Source organism: Pristiophorus japonicus, chromosome 1 (genome assembly GCF_044704955.1).
Source record: "Pristiophorus japonicus isolate sPriJap1 chromosome 1, sPriJap1.hap1, whole genome shotgun sequence".
Taxonomy (NCBI): domain Eukaryota; kingdom Metazoa; phylum Chordata; class Chondrichthyes; family Pristiophoridae; genus Pristiophorus; species Pristiophorus japonicus.
Window position 1 is genome coordinate 318,687,783 of NC_091977.1, and position 16,187 is coordinate 318,703,969.

Consider the following 16,187-nt stretch of genomic DNA (forward strand, 5'->3'; position numbering starts at 1 on the left):
GGAAAAAAAAAAGCTGCTGTGAAAAATCAGCACAGCGTTGCTCGAATCAGGCAGACATGGGCATATGTTGCAAGTCCCTCTTAATAGAAAGTTGTTGCTGCACGTTTGATTGGGAGCAGCGATGTAGCCAGGTCGCTCTTGGCTGCCTTCAACATGCTGATTGGCTGTACTGCATTGGTAATCTTCCCCCACCCAGTCCTTCACAGTACAGTACCTTAATAGATAGAGCGAGAAAACAGGAAGCGGTGCAGCATTATACTCACACACACAAATGAAACTAGCCTGACCGACTAAACTCTCAGTCAACATTGCGATCCACACTTACTAAGGAAATAACTACTGAAATTGACAAGACTCCTCCGGAGTGTTTAATGCATCGATTCGGAGCCCAGGAGAGTTCGGTACGTGTGAGTAGGGAAATAAGCCATTCAGTTAGTGATAACCTTGGATCTGTAATACGAGGGGGTGGGAGAGGAGAGTAATCCTGGCACATGAGAGGGGACATCGGTTTTTTTTTTGGTCTGTTAATATCTAAGAGTTCCTCTTTTTGGGTTGCGAGTGCCTTGTTGCTCGACGTTTTTGTGTTTTGATCTGTGTGAGGGTTTGTCTGTATGTGTGTTCTAAACCAGTCGAGAAAGCTGGAGAACATTGTGCAATATATAATACGCAACCATCTACATGCTCAATGAAAACAAGCTCAGATCCGACTGCAATCCCCCACCCCCATCTGCAGAGGATAGCTGGGACACAATAGTCTTCTCCAGCTTGAACTCCGCTCGAGGACGGTCCATGTGTGCTGCCTTGTATATTAAAAAAAATACAATGTCAGTGTCAGTCTTTTTTTGCATTTGGCGACAGTCATTTACCCGCGCAAGTGCGTTGTAGTTTCCGGTTAGTGATAAAGGCGGTTCTAGTTTGTTGCATTTGAGTCAAGCGTAGGTTTGTTTCCCCTTTTCTCTTTTTCAAAAACCAGTCTGTGTACCTGTCCATTGTCGCTCGATGCCTTTCTCCGCCCTGCTCCTCCATGTGTTCGCTGATACATTTTTGAATTGGTTACACACTCTGATTTCTCACTCAATAAGAGTAATAGAGTGATACAACACAGAAGGTCGTCATTCGGCCCATCGTGTCGGTGCTGGCTCTTTGATAGAGCTATTCAATTAGTCCCACTCCTCCCTGCTCTTTCCTCACAGCCCTGCAAATTTCTCCCCTTCAGGTATTTATCCAATTCCCTTTTGAAAGTTACTCTTGAATCTGCTTCCACCGCCCTTTCAGGTGGTGTATTTTTTTCTCTTGTGTTGCCTCTGATTCTTATGCTGGTTGCCTTTAAATCTGCCCGTTGGCTACTGACCCTACTGCCAATGGAAATTCTTCCTCTCTACCCCAGCTGAAATTCCTTAACGATAACTTGAACCCGACCAGAGAGCAAAGCAGCGATGACGAATGGGGTGGGGCCAAATTCTAGGAAGAGAATTGTTATTGCATTATTTTGTTTTGATTGTATTTTAAGAGTTTAGATTTTGTGATGCCGTTGTCATTTTGAATACGTGGGGGCGGATTTTGCAGTTGGCGGCGTACCTACGGGGTACACCCCTGGCATCCAAATAGAATACGAACTTACCTGATGGGGACCCTCCTTCGCAAACTTGGTCTTTGACGCTGCGTACTGGAGGGCAGCGGCATGGCCCACGGATTCCGGGGCGCAGCATGTACGGAAGCGTACCCAGGATCACGTGGGCCTGGTGCTCCAATCAGTAGAAGCACCGAATTTCCTACTCCCACACACTCTCTCTCTCACTCTCTCTCTCTCTCTCTCTCTCTCTCTCACACACGCACACACACACACACACACACACACTCACTCGCTCCTGTTTGTGCCAGCTGTAAAATACTTTTACGTAGTTGGTGGGCAAATAGCCCAACTCTCTGCCAGCAAATGAGATTTCGAAGGCAGAGAGGATGATCTGTCAAGTCGTAAGTTGACATCACTTCAGGATTTACCGCAAACGCATGTGGAAATCCTGAACTTGCTGTTCATTTCAAAGGTGATATGACGGTGTACTCCGAGAGTATGCCATCATAACCACCACAAATTCTGGTCCATTGTGTTTGTTCGTGTACACTGTTATACCCTGTAGTAAAGTTTCTTGATGCAATCATGTATTGGGAGCAATCCAGATTAAAGTATTGACACAGTTTGTTCATACATAGAATCATATTGAATATACAGCACAGAAAAAAAAACATTCGGCCCAACCAGTCAATGCTGGTGATTATGCTCCATTTGAGCTTCCACCCATCTAACTCTATCAGCATAACCCTTCTCCCTCGTATGCTTATCTAGCCTCTCCTTAATTTCATTAATACTATTCGCCTCAACCATTCCGTGTGGTAGCGAGTTCCACATTCTGGGTAAAGAAGTTTCTTCTGAATTTCCTATTTGCTTTCTTGGTGACTATCTTATATTGATGGCCTCTAGTTCCCCAAGTGGAAATACGATCTCTGTGTCTACTCTATCAACGCCTTTCATAATTCTTGACTTTGATGGCTTCAGTTATGTTGGAAAACAGCAAGAGCTGGGAGGGGGGTGGCGGGAATAAGTACATAATAAGAACATAAGATCATAAGAAATAAGAACAGGAGTAGGCCATATGGCCCCTCGAGCATGCTTCGCCATTCAATAAGATCATGGCTGATCTGACCATAGCTCCACTTCCCTTATCCCCTTATCATTTAAGAAACTGTCTATTTCTGTCTTAAATTTATTCAATGTCCCAGCTTCCACAGCTCTCTGAGGCAGTGGATTCCATAGATTTACAACCCTCTGAGAGAAGAAATTTCTCCTCATCTCTGTTTTAAATGGGCGGCCCCTTATTCAAAGATCATGCCCTCTAGTTCTAGTTTCATCCATCATCCTCTCTGCATCCACCTTGTCAAGCCCCCCTATAATCTTATACGTTTTGATAAGGTCACCTCTCATTCTTCTGAATTCCAATGAGTAGAGGCCCAACCTACTCAATCTTTCCTCATAAGTCAAACCCCTCATCTCCGGAATCAACCTCGTGAACCTTCTCTGAACTGCCTCCAAAGCAAGAATATCCTTTTGTAAATATGGAAACCAAAACTGCACGCAGTATTCCAGGTATGACCTCAACAATACCCTGTATAGCTGTAGCAAGACTTCCCTGCTTTTATACTCCATCCCCTTTGCAATAAAGGTCAAGATTCCATTGGCCTTCCTGATCACTTGCTGTACCTGCATACTATCCTTTTGTGTTTCATGCACAAGTACCCCCAGGTCCTGCTGCACTGCAGCACTTTGCAATCTTTCTCCATTTAAATAATAACTTGCTCTTTGATTTTTTCCTGCCAAAGTGCATGACCTCATACTTTCCAACATTACACTCCATCTGCTAAATTTTTGCTCACTCACTTAGCCTGTCTATGTCCTTTTGCAGATTTTTTGTGTCCTCCTCACATTGCTTTTCCTCCCATCTTTGTATCATCAGCAAACTTGGCTACGCTACACTCAGTCCCTTCTTCCAAGTCGTTAATATAGATTGTAAATAGTTGGGGTCCCAGCACTGATCCCTGCGGCACCCCACTAGTTACTGGTTGCCAACCCGAGAATGAACCATTTATCCCGTCTCTCTATTTTCTGTTAGTTAGCCGATCCTCTGTCCATATTACCCCCAACCCCATGAACTTTTATCTTGTGCAGTAACCTTTTATGCGGCACCTTCTGGAAGTCCAAATACACTACATCCACTGGTTCCCCTTTATTCACCCTGTTCATTACATCCTCAAAGAATTCCAGCAAATTTGTCAAACATGACTTCCCCTTCATAAATCAATGTTGACTCTGCCTGACCGAATTATGCTTTTCCAAATGTCCTGCTACTGCTTCTTTAATAATGGACTCCAACATTTTCCCAACCATAGATGTTTGGCTAACTGGTCTATAGTTTCCTGCTTTTTGTCTGCCTTCTTTTTTAAATAGGGGCATTACATTTGCAGTTTTCCAATCTGCTGGGACCTCCCCAGAATCCAGGGAATTTTGGTAAGCTACAACCAATGCATCCACAATCCCTGCCGCTATTTCTCTTAAGACACGAGGATGGAAGCCATCAGGTCCAAGGGATTTATCTGCCTTTAGTCCCATTATCTTACTGAGTACCACCTCCTTAGTGATTGTGATTGTGTTAAATTCCTCCCTCCCCCCGCCAGCTATAGCCCCATGACTATCCACTGTTGGAATATTCTTAATGTCCTCTACCGTAAAGACTGAAGTCTTTAGTAGGCTGAAGTATTTTGCCTACTGGTGGTCCTTTTGGAATTGTTTCCCTTGCTTGTCCAACGTTACTAGTGTTGGCTTATTTCACCTATATTGACCTACTTTCTCCTTGTGGGTCTCCCAGAATGGCACTTCAGTCTACTTTGATATTTCTGCAGTTGTAGGTGAATAGTGAACATAGAAACATAGAAATTTACAGCGCAGGAGACCATTTCGGCCCATTGTGTCCGCACTGGCCGACAAAGAGCCGCATGGCCCTCGGTCAGCAGCCCTGAAGGTTACATATAAACCTATGAACAATGGCGGAAAGGTAAAGAGCACCCAGCCCAATCAGTCCGCCCCACACAACTGTGACACCCCTTACACTGAAACATTCTACACTCCACCCCAACTGGAGCCATGTTATCTCCTGGGAGAGGCAAAACCCAGATAAAAACCCAGGCCAATTTAGGGGAAAAAATCTAGGAAAATTCCTCTCTGAGCCATCCAGGCGATCGAAACTAGTCCAGGAGATCAACCTAGCTGTATTCGATTCCCTGCAGTACTTACCATTATATCTCCGCCGGCCAACAAGAGGTTATCCAATCTAATCCCAATTACCAACTCTAGGCCCATAACCCTACAGGTTACAGCACTTTAAGTGTCCATCCAACCATCTCTTAAAATTGGTGAGGGTTTCTGCATCCACCATTCTTCCAGGCAGTGAGTTCCGTCATCACTTGCTCAATTTTAGATATGGTTTGTACAGAGGGCTGTAGTCAAAGGGGAAGGAGGGTGTACCATGTGCAGTTATTGGCGAGAGCTAAGCTAGTTTGCTTCCTTGGGGGAAGAACAGATGTGGGTGTGTATTGAAAAGTCCTGTCTTTGTCTTCTTTTTTTTTCGACTGCCATCCAGTATGGCTCAATGAAGGAACGGCATCAGAATATTTAGAGAATGCTACCCTTCTGGCTGTAGCCAGCAATCATCTGATAAATGTTCAAATTTCTCCATGGCCTCCCCCCTCCTTATCTGTGTAACCTCCTCCAGCCCTATAACCCTGCAAGATCTCTGCATTACTCCAATTCTGGCCTCTTGTGCATCCCTAATTTCCTTTGCCTCACTATGGCGGCTGTGCCTTCAGCTGTCTAGACCCTAAGCATTTGAATTCCCTCCATAAACCTTTACCTCTCTCTCCTCCTTTTAAGATGCTCCTTAAACCCTACCTCTTTGACCACCTGCCCTACTATCTCCTCGTGTAGCACGGTATCACATTTTGTTTGATTACGCTGCTGTGAAGTGCCTTGAGATGTTTTACTACATTAAAGATGTTATATTAACACAAATTGTTGTAAATTATTTTGGGGAGATGTATGGGGCATAGTTAGCATCACCAACCTTCCAGGATTGTCCTGGAGTCTCCAGGAATTAAAGGTCAATCTCCTGGGCTCTGCTTCCAGCAAACTTGGAGAAAAATTATTAGGGGCATTAAAATGTGCTTCCCCCTGCCCCTCTCTTTTCTTTGAACACTAAATGAGATGGGGCAGGTGTGGAGGTGGGGGAAGACTGTTTGACTGACCGTCAGGAAGCATCCAGTGCGGTAAAGGAGAGTCAGTTTGTTTTCCAATTGGCGTGGGAAGATGATGTGCTATGAGGATGGACATGTTGGCCAACCAATGGAGATTCCTCCAGGAATACGCCCAACCACAGTTCGGAACCCGAGGCATGGAGTCTAGCGACTATATAACCGTGTGCATTTGCCGCAGGTTGTGTTGTAGGGTGTTGCTTGCTCGGGGAGTGGTAGAAAGGTTATGAGGAGAAGTCAGCTTCTGTTGAACCAGCTCCTGTTGAACTCTGGATGTATTGCTGGCTCCAGGTGGAATTTGTTGGTTAACTCATGGAGGGTTATATTGAGTTCTGGTACCTGAGTTGGCTAGATGTGATGTCCGCTTTCTCACGAGTAAATGAATAACATCATTTTAGTGGCTTGTCTGGTTAGATTTGTGGAATAATTGGTAGCTGTAATACATTCCAGGCTGTTTCAGATCATTTGTTCTTGCTCAGTACGAAAGCTGACTCATTAGCAAGCCCTCATTCCCTATAAACCAAAGTGTGACCTAATAGGTGTCAGTCTTGGCTCAGTTGATAGCACTTTTGCCTCTGAGTCAGAAGGTTGTGGGCAGAAGTCCGATTCCATGATTTGGAGAACAAATCTTAGGCTGATATTCCCGTGTAGTACTGAGGAAACGCTGCACTGTCGGACGGCCGTCTTTTGGATCAGATGTTAAAACACAAGACCCCTTCTGCCCCCTCAGGGGATGTAAAAGATCCCATGGCATTATTTTGAAGTAGAGCAAGGAGGTATCCTTGGGGTCCTGGCCAATATTTTTCCCTCAACCAACATCGTTAAAGCAAATTGTCTGATCATTATCACATTACTGTTCGTGGGAGCTTGCTCTGCACTAATTGACTGCTTTGTTTCCTACAGTTACAACAGTAACTACACGCAAAAGTTCTTAATTGGTTGTAAAGTGCCTTGGGATGTTCTGAGGCCACGAAAGGCATGATAGAAGTGCAAGTTCTTTCTCATACTCAAGATATCTGGCAATGTAGCATTACCCGTGATGGAACAGAAAACCCATGTTATAATTTAAATTCTGGAACTATTACAAGCCCTCCTAATCTTCAGTATTGTGAAAGAGTAGTCATGTTATATGGCTCAGGCTACGTTCTTTGAATCGAGTTTATTAAAAAATAAATATTAAATAGTAGGAAAAGATCAGAACTGCAGATTTCACCTGAGTTACATCAATAGGAATCGGGAGGAAAACTCTCCACTGGCTGGAGTCATACCTAGCATAGAGGAAGATGGTTGTGGTTGTTGGAGGTCAATCATCTCAGCTCCAGGACATCACTGCAGGAGTTCCTCAGGGCAGTCATCAATGACATTCACTCCATCATAAGGTTAGAAGTGGGGATGTTCGCTGATTGCGCAGTGTTCAGTTAATTCGCAAATCCTCAGCAAATGAAGCAGTCCATGCCCTCATGCAGCAAGATCTGGACGATATTCAGGCTTGAGCTGATAAGTGGCAAATAACATTTTTGCTACACAAGTGCCAGGCAATAATCATCACCAACAAATGAGAGTCTAACCACTGCTCCTTGACATTCAATGGCATTACTGTCACTGAATCCCCCACGATCAATGTCCTGGGGATCACCATTGACCAGAAACTTAACTGGACCAGCTACATAAATACTCTGGCAACAAGAGCAGATCAGAGGCTGGGTATTCTGTGGCGAGTGTCTCACCACATGACTCCCCAAAGCCTTTCCACCATCTACAAGGCACGTCAGGAGTGTGATGGAATACTTTCCACTTGCCTGAATGAGTGCAGCTCCAACAACACCAGAAGCTTGATAGCATCCAGGACAAAGCAACCCGCTTGCTTAGTACCCCATCCACCACTTAAACATTCGCTCCCACCACCTTCGGCTCACTGTTGCTGCAGTGTGTACCATCTACAAGATGCACTGCAGCAACTCGCCAAGGCTTCTTCGGCAGCACCTCTCAAACCTACGACCTCTTCCACCTAGAAGGGCAGCAGGAGCATGAGAGCACCATCACCTGCAAGTTCCCCTCCAAGTTACACACCATCCTGACTTGGAAATATATCGCCGTTCCTTCATTATCACTGGGTCGAAATCCTGGAATGCCCTCCCGAACAGCACTGTGGAGTGGAAGTACCTTCACCACATAGACTTCAGCGGTTCAAGAAGGTGGATCACCATCACCTTCTCAAGGGCAATTCGGGATGGGCAATGTTGTGGAAAAATATTTCTGAGACTGTATAATATATAAAGAGAGGTTTATTAAATCGGAGACAAAGCTTTGGGAGAAGTGTTAAAGACCCCTGTCTTTGAACCATCTTCTCAAATTGGTATCTGCAGTGAAGTTCTTTTATCTTACAAATTACGTCACTTTACAACACATGCTTTAGCACTACGAAGTTTTTACTATCGAAGGCTAAGCTTTTGATATTAACCATCCTGCATTGTGACAGGGCAGTATAAACAAGTGCAGGCTTTTGGCACCGGTATAAATACACATACCCAGCACTTAACTCTCCAGTGTTCATTATCTCACTTTCCTATCTCCATAACTCAAGGCCAGCATACCTTAAAGTCTAACTGTTTTTTTAATATAAAGCTTATTGCATCAGTATTGTCCCTTACAAAATTCATTAAAGGGGAAAATAAAACAAATGTTTGGTCCTGTATACTAGTCCAGTATATGTCCAAAAATCCGCTCCAACAATATTCCTCCTTTTGGTCCTGGATGATGTTCACGAAATCCAAATGACCACAATGATAGTAGCATGATGTCGTATATTCGTCCTTTGGGGTATGTTACTTCCCTGATGTTCCCTGTAGCTCTAGGCTACCCTTCAAAGATAGTGGTCGGTGTCATCGTCGTCTGTTTTTTCATCCATGATGTCTTCAGGTATTTCCATCAGGTGTGCTTCTTCTTCGGCGATTACACTGGCTACTGGCATCAGTCGAGCCATCATAACTTTACAGCAGATATTAAAACACCCGATAATCAGACAGCAAGTAATTATTATTACAACCAGAATAATTACTCCATGCATAAGATAGGACCCCCAGGATCCCCCTTTCAGCCAGTCAAACCAGCCAGATCCTCCTGCTGTTATGGATAACTTCTTTACCTCCCTTCTTATGTGATCAGCGAGGTTGGTTATGTTTTCTGAATTATCGGGAATGTAAATGTAACATTCAGCTCCAATTAAGGCACATGTGCCCCCATTTTGTGCTGGTATATAATCTAGGGCCATTCGGTTCTGGAGTACCATTGTGCGTATGGCTATCATTTCAGCCGTTATGCTCTCTATTGCTTCAGCAGTGTCGTTAACTATCTGTTCCAGTACCCTCTCTAGGTTACGTAATTCATCCATGGTGCGTCCTATCCCGAATGGGAGCATCATGACCCCAAATAGCCTCTCTACCGGGGTAAGATCTCGTCTTAGTCGACCTGGTGTCTGTACTTCTGCTAAAGTACGTACCTGTCTGACAAAAGGGACCACATATCCCAAATAACAGGACCCCCTCCAATTCTGAGGCAACCAGGGGTAGGCCTTATGCCCGCACACAAAATAAGTGCCATTGTATGCTGTTAGATTCGATCTCAATCTCTCTCTCAGCCCCCGTCGCCACCTAATCTTAGGGTCCCAGTCCTGGCTACTTGTCTGATTCTTCAAACCCTCTATTTCAAAGAACCCCTGATTTGTTGTTTCGCAGGCTATTATGTTCCACCTGGTGAGGTTAAAGTATTGCGTACAATTGCTATATCCTGCTACAAACCTGTTTCCTCACCAGTCAGGTCTCTAGTGAAACAAATGTCAGCGGTGGGCCTTCCAACTCCTGAGGTGTTGGTCAAAACCAGGAACGGGGGTCGTACCGACCTATTGTATTCTGGCTGGTACCATCCATCAATGCATCCAAAAGGTAACCCCCCGATCTCCATGTTTCTTTATCCCCACTCTGGTTCCAAGTATCATTTACTTCCCCTGTACCGTTTTGTCGCATTACCCACTCCGCTACTTCCAAGATGTTAAGGGAGATTGACCTCAAAGGGATGCCTCCTTTGCTATGTATGGGGATGTGCGAACATACCCAGCAACTGGAAAAATTCTCATTTTGCGCATAAACATAAGACATGTACAAAAAGGTATTTACATGTAACTCTCGTTTCGGTCTAGCTAGCAGGCCGGACCTAACACGAACTATGATAATCGCAATATATAATCATCTTATTACTCTATATTTAACAAATAGTCAAAGGCAAAATGGCCGTATGGCTTGCTTGAAGAATCTCTCACTGTCAATCTGTAAATAGACAAACAACAACAACTAATACGTGTGCTAAACGGCTGGTTCAAAAACCTTAAGCTGGGTCCAATGCTTCCATTGTCTGTTCCCTTTAACATCGATGCAGGCGCAAGTGTCCCTGCTGATTATAACCTCATACGGTCCTATCCATTTTTGGGGCAAACCCCGGTTTTCCCGGGAGGACCCTTACCAAAACGTTTTTCCTGACGTTTGCATGGCCTTTGCCAGGGCGTTCTTAAGGGTACAGTTCACGCGCTCTACCATTCCAGAACTCTGCGGGTGGTAGGGGATGTGGAATTTTTGTTTTATGCCCATCAGCTGGCATATTGTTTTTACAATTTTTTTTCCCGGTGAAGTGGGTGCCTTGGTCGGAATCTATTTGAAGAGGCACTCCCCATCGGGGAATCACCTGCTCGGTCAATATCCTTGCCACTGTTGAGGCAGTGCAATCACATGTGGGGAAAGCTTCCACCCACCGGGTAAATTGATCTATAATCACTAGGCAATATCTTTTTCCATGGGATGGGGGCAAAGGATCTGTGAAATCAATTTGTACGTGTTCCCATGGCCTCCGTGGACGGGGCTGGTGTCCCATTTTAATTTTAATGGACCTGCCTGGATTATATTGTGCGCACGTAACGCATCGATGGCAATATCTCTCCCCATCCCTTTCCACCACCAATCTCTCCCAAGACTCCCGGTCATGGCCTCTCATCCTGAATAAGACAGGCCATGATGCAACTCCAATAAGGTATTCTGTATGCATTCAGGCGCCATTACCTTGTCGTTTCGTCTCCAAACGTTATCCTTCCCTTGCGTTGCACCCTGCTTTGTCCACATACCTATTTCTTCCTCAGAAGTGTCCTGGTGTAGTTTCTCAATACTTATCTGTTCGTCTCAGGCCCCAGCGGCACTGACTTAATTTTAATAATTAAAAATCATTATCAATGGAGAGTGTTTTTTTACCTCTTCAAATTCTTTTTTTTTCCAATTAAACCAATATCTTTTTCACAGCTGATATCAACTGGTATTTAGTAAGTTATGTCTTTATCCATCGCAAACACCCCTTCTCCTCCATGCTGTCATAATCGTGTACTACCCCGAATGCATATCTACTGTCCGTATAGATATTAACAATCTTATTTTCCGATAATTCCAGTGCCCAGGTAAGGGCTACCAGTTCTGCCACTTGAGCTGATGACCCCCCATTAATTCGCCCTGATTCAACTGTCTCTAGATCCTGGTTAACTACGGCTCATCCGGTACGAGGTAGTCCCTCTACGTATTTTCGTGAGCCGTCCACAAACAAGGTTTGTTCTGCGGTTTGAAGGGGGGCGTCTTTTATTCTATCCTCTTCCATATCCTCACATACCTCTTCGCAAAAGTGGGGTTCCCCCTCACCTATCATACCTTCTGTGGGGTTGTTTCCTACATCCCTAATTATGGTTACCGCTTTGTTGGGTGTTAAGAGGACTGCTTCACACTTTGCCCGTCTCATATTAGATACGGTTCTCAGTTTTCCTGTGTTTAACATTTCTACCAATGTGTGTTTAGTGTGGAGAATGATGTTTCCATCATCACCACAGGCTCGCTTAATTTTTACCGCCCAAGCTGCGCAATCTAGCACGGCTATACATCTGGATAACCCAGTCACCACCGAGCTTTCGGTGGTAGAGTAATAGGCTATAGGTCTCCTTTTATCCCCGTGATCTTGGGTGACCACAGCCATATAGAACTCACCTTCATTGTTACAGTGGATGTGGAAATCCTTACTCATGTCAGGCAGTCCCAATCCAGGTGCGGAGACTAGTTCTGACTTGAGTTTACTATACGCTTGTTCTTGTTCAGGGCCCCACTCTATGAGATCTAGGGCCGGTTTCCCCCCTTTCACTAATCTTTGTATTGGCTCAGCAATTTTTTTGCAAAATCAGGGATAAAGTTCCAGCTGTAATTAAAGAGGCCCAGTACCTTCCTCACCCCCCTTACCATTACTGGTCTAAGCATGTTCTTGACAGCCTTTTTCCTATCCGAGGGCATTTCTTTCAGCCCCTTTGAGAGGCAGTACCCTAGGTACAGGACCTGGGATTTCCCTACCTGGGCCTTTTTGGGGTTAACCTTAAGGCCCGACGTTTCCAGAGCCCTTAATACTAAGTATAGGATTGCCTGATGTCCTTCCTTGGTTTCTGAGGCTATTAATATGTCGTCGACATATTGTAAAATACTATATCCTGTCGGTACCTCTATTTGTTTTAGTATATCCCTCATGACTCGATGGAATATGGCAGGACTATTATGGAATCCTTGTGGTAATCGGGTCCAAGTATATTGTTTATCCTCCACCGTGAAGGCAAATTTTTCTTGTGATTCTGGGTCGAGGGGAAGGGCCCAAAAACCATTGGCTATGTCTAGGACTGTAAAGATCTTATGTTCAGGGGATAATCCATTAAGGATTGTGGAGGGGCTGGCCACTATCGGGTGTAATTTGGGGGTGACCTTGTTAAGGGCAATGTAGTCGATAGTGAGTCTATAACTCCCATCTGGTTTCCCTACCGGCCATGTTGGGGAGTTAGTGGTGCTAACTGTTTCTTTTAAGATACCCTTTTCCACTAACCCTTTTACTATTTCTACAACCGCTGTTCTAGCTTATAGGGTATTGTCGGTGTGGTTTATGAGGTGGTCCAGGGACTTTAATAGGATCCATCTTCGCCTTTCCAGTATCCAATTTTGTCTGTGCCCAGACCCCGGGCACAGAGGCACATATGCCTCCATACCCTCCAGTCCCGATAAGCCAGTCAGTTTTTGTGGCTGTAGCTACACCTATACTTTCCAGACAGTGGGCTATCTGTCCTAAATCTCCCTTACTGCCATCCGCCTTTGGCCATGTCAGTTTCCCCTTGCCGCAATCAATCAGGGCCTTAAATTCCCTCATTATATCATTCCCCAATATTGTTCCCTCACGATTCTTGCATACGTAAAATCTCATGGGTATATATAAGTTATCAATTTCCACCAATTGGGTGGTACTCTGGTAGGCCAGTGTGGGCCGTCCATCTATTCCGTTTATCAGAGCCTTTTTGTCGGTGACGGGAAGGGGCATATTGGTAATGGATATTGAGGCTCCCGTGTCCACTAGCATCTCACACTGTCGGCCCCCTGCTAGTGCAGACACATATATCCTTCCCTCCTTTTTACTTTGTACAGGGGCCGCCGGACATCACCGGGTGGCTTTGTACGCCTGCCACTTCTGGTATTCCTGTTCTGACAGGGTCCTTGCCTTATTAGGATAGCCATTTTTACCATAGCATGTCGCTTCCAGGTGCCCTTTCTTACCACAATACGTACATTGCTTTTCACTGCCTTTCCCTTTGCATTCCCTGGCAAAGTGGCCCGGTTTTCCACAATTATGGCAAGTCCCCCTTTTCTGCCCTCCTCCTGTTCCCGTGGCAGAGACCTTTTCCTGCTTTATCTTTTTCTTTTCTAAACTGCTAAAGCTTACTGTTTTAGCCTTTTTCAAAAGTCCCTTTTACACCTTCACAGATAGCTCACCACTCGCCCAGGAGTTTGACCTGATCCCTGAAGGTATTTCTAAATTTAAAACTCTTTTTTTTTACTGAGCTAGAAGCTTTCGTGTCAAGGTTTTATACAAAGGAAAATGGGAGCGTTTTAAAAGGCATTCTTTATCTCATTCCTGGACTAAATTTATGTCTTTCAACCCAATTGCATGTTTTCTTTCGACAAGTAAGTGAGCGTGTCAAATTCTTTTTTTTTTACTACCGGGACCATGTATTTTTATCTTTTACTCAACAAACCTATCCTTTGTGCATTTCCTAGCTCCGTAACTTATCATCCGAATATATCCACACCTTCATTTCTAACTTAAAATGTAATACCATAAGGTTCACAGTTTCTTAAACGTCCCACATACAGGACAACACTACGAAGGGTTAAAAAAAAAACATTTCACTCTGTTTGGAAAGAGTGGGTGGAGCTAAAACAGGCAGGCAACTCCACACCTTCTTAAAACAGGCTTTCATTCATTCCACAGTCAAAATTACTCGAGTACTCTCTTCATTCAAAATAGACACTCACAAAAGTCTCTCTTCATTCAACAAAGCTTATGTCTGGATCCATATGTCACTTAAGATAGTCACTATCAGCTTTTTTATGGCATTACGTAATTACGCAAGTTACAATTAATGATAGGAATTAATTAATGACCCGGGCAGCCCGCGTTTTACATTCCCTTCCTTACCTTCCATGTTCGCCAGTCTCGGAAGTTTCCCTTTGTTTCTGTAATACTCACGGCCACGACTACTCTGTGGAGACCCTTTGTCTTCGCAACAAAGCTAGCGTGTTTCCTTACCACCGGAGTTTTCGGCTCTAGGTTGGAGTGATCAGTTCCCTTCCGCACCGACCTTATTTACTAAAGGGACAACTCAAACTGGTTAGTCAGCCTCTTCCAGCTATCTGTTTACTCATATCTTATACACTATCCCGTCGTGCCCGTACACCTCTCTTTTCAGTCTCTAACACCAGATTCCAGATACTGTCTTAAGTGATCACGTCTGATCAGACAGTATCCTGTTCGTGACGCCATTTTGTTGTGGAAAAATATTTCCGAGACTGTATAATATATAAAGAGAGGTTTATTAAATCGGAGACAAAGCTTTGGGAGAAGTGTTAAAGACCCCTGTCTTTGAACCATCTTCTCAAATTGGTATCTGCAGTGAAGTTCTTTTATCTTACAAATTACGTCACTTTACAACACATGCTTTAGCACTACGAAGTTTTTACTATCGAAGGCTAAGCTTTTGATATTAACCATCCTGCATTGTGACAGGGCAGTATAAACAAGTGCAGGCTTTTGGCACCGGTATAAACAAACATACTCAGCACTTAACTCTCCAGTGTTCATTATCTCACTTTCCTATCTCCATAACTCAATGCCAGCATACCTTAAAGTCTAACTGTTTTTTTTATATAAAGCATAATGCATCAGTATTGTCCCTTACAAAATTCATTAAAGGGGAAAATAAAACAAATGTTTGGTCCCGTATACTAGTGCAGTATATGTCCAAAAATCCGCTCCAACAGCAATAAATGCTGGCCTTGCCAGTGAAGCCCATATCTAGGAATGAATATTTAAAAAACAAAATCATTTAACTTGCTAAATCCGATACAAAACTCTTAAATCAGTTTTAGAACAAATTTCTAATCTCCGGTAGATTTCAGAAGCAGTTTACCTACTTTAATTTGATTGTCTACAACATGAAGCAGTTACTTGAACTCGAATGTTCACAGAGCATTTATTACTCGTCCCAATTTACTCAACTGCTTGGTGAAAAAAACATGAACGAGAAAGAATTACTTGCATTTCTATTTCACGACCTAGGGACATCCCAAAGCGCTTTACAGCCAATCGAGTGTAGTCACTGTTGTAATGTAGGAAGCGCAGCAGCAATTAAATAAATGACCTGATCATCTGTTTTAAGTTTGATTGAGAGATAAGTATTGACCAGGACAATGGGGAGAACTCTTCTGCGAAATAGTGCCATGGATCTTTTACATCCACCTGAGAGGGCAGACGAAGCCTTGATTTAACATCTCATCTGAAAGATGGCACCTCTGACAGTTCAGCGCTTCCTCAGCACTGCACTGGGAGTGTCCACCGAGATTTTGTGTTCAAGTCTCTGGAGCGGAGCTTGAATCCACAACCTTTTGACTCTGAGTCGAGAGTGCGAGACGCTGAGCCACGGCGGACACCTTTTTCATATAAAATAACTGCTGTAGGTCGATGTCAGATAATATCCCTGTCCTCTTAGTATTTCAGCTGGAACAAAGGGAAAATATCTTTCATGATGAAGTTTTGAAGTCATCGGTAGGATTTAAAACACAGATTGTCTGCTGCCGTGGACTCTTGCCCCCAATGTGTCAGCAACTCCAGAGATTAGCTCAATCTCCTCTCTGGAAGTAGATCTGTTTCTGGCACCTATGTGTACTGCAAGT

At 44.1% G+C, this 16,187-nt stretch overlaps 1 protein-coding gene across 3 annotated transcripts in view; it reads left to right on the plus strand.

Annotated features, from left to right (window-relative positions):
• Positions 1 to 219: 219 nt before the first annotated feature.
• LOC139272308 (myelin basic protein-like) overlaps positions 220 to 16,187 on the plus strand; it is a 271,092-nt gene continuing 255,124 nt past the window's right edge. For all 3 annotated transcript variants that reach the window (XM_070888585.1, XM_070888583.1, XM_070888584.1), the window contains exon 1: positions 220 to 401. Coding sequence is in view for 2 of the 3 variants with exons in the window: in XM_070888583.1 (XP_070744684.1) it covers positions 372 to 401 (30 nt within the window). In the remaining variant the exon portion in view is untranslated. The remainder of the gene's footprint in view (positions 402 to 16,187) is intronic.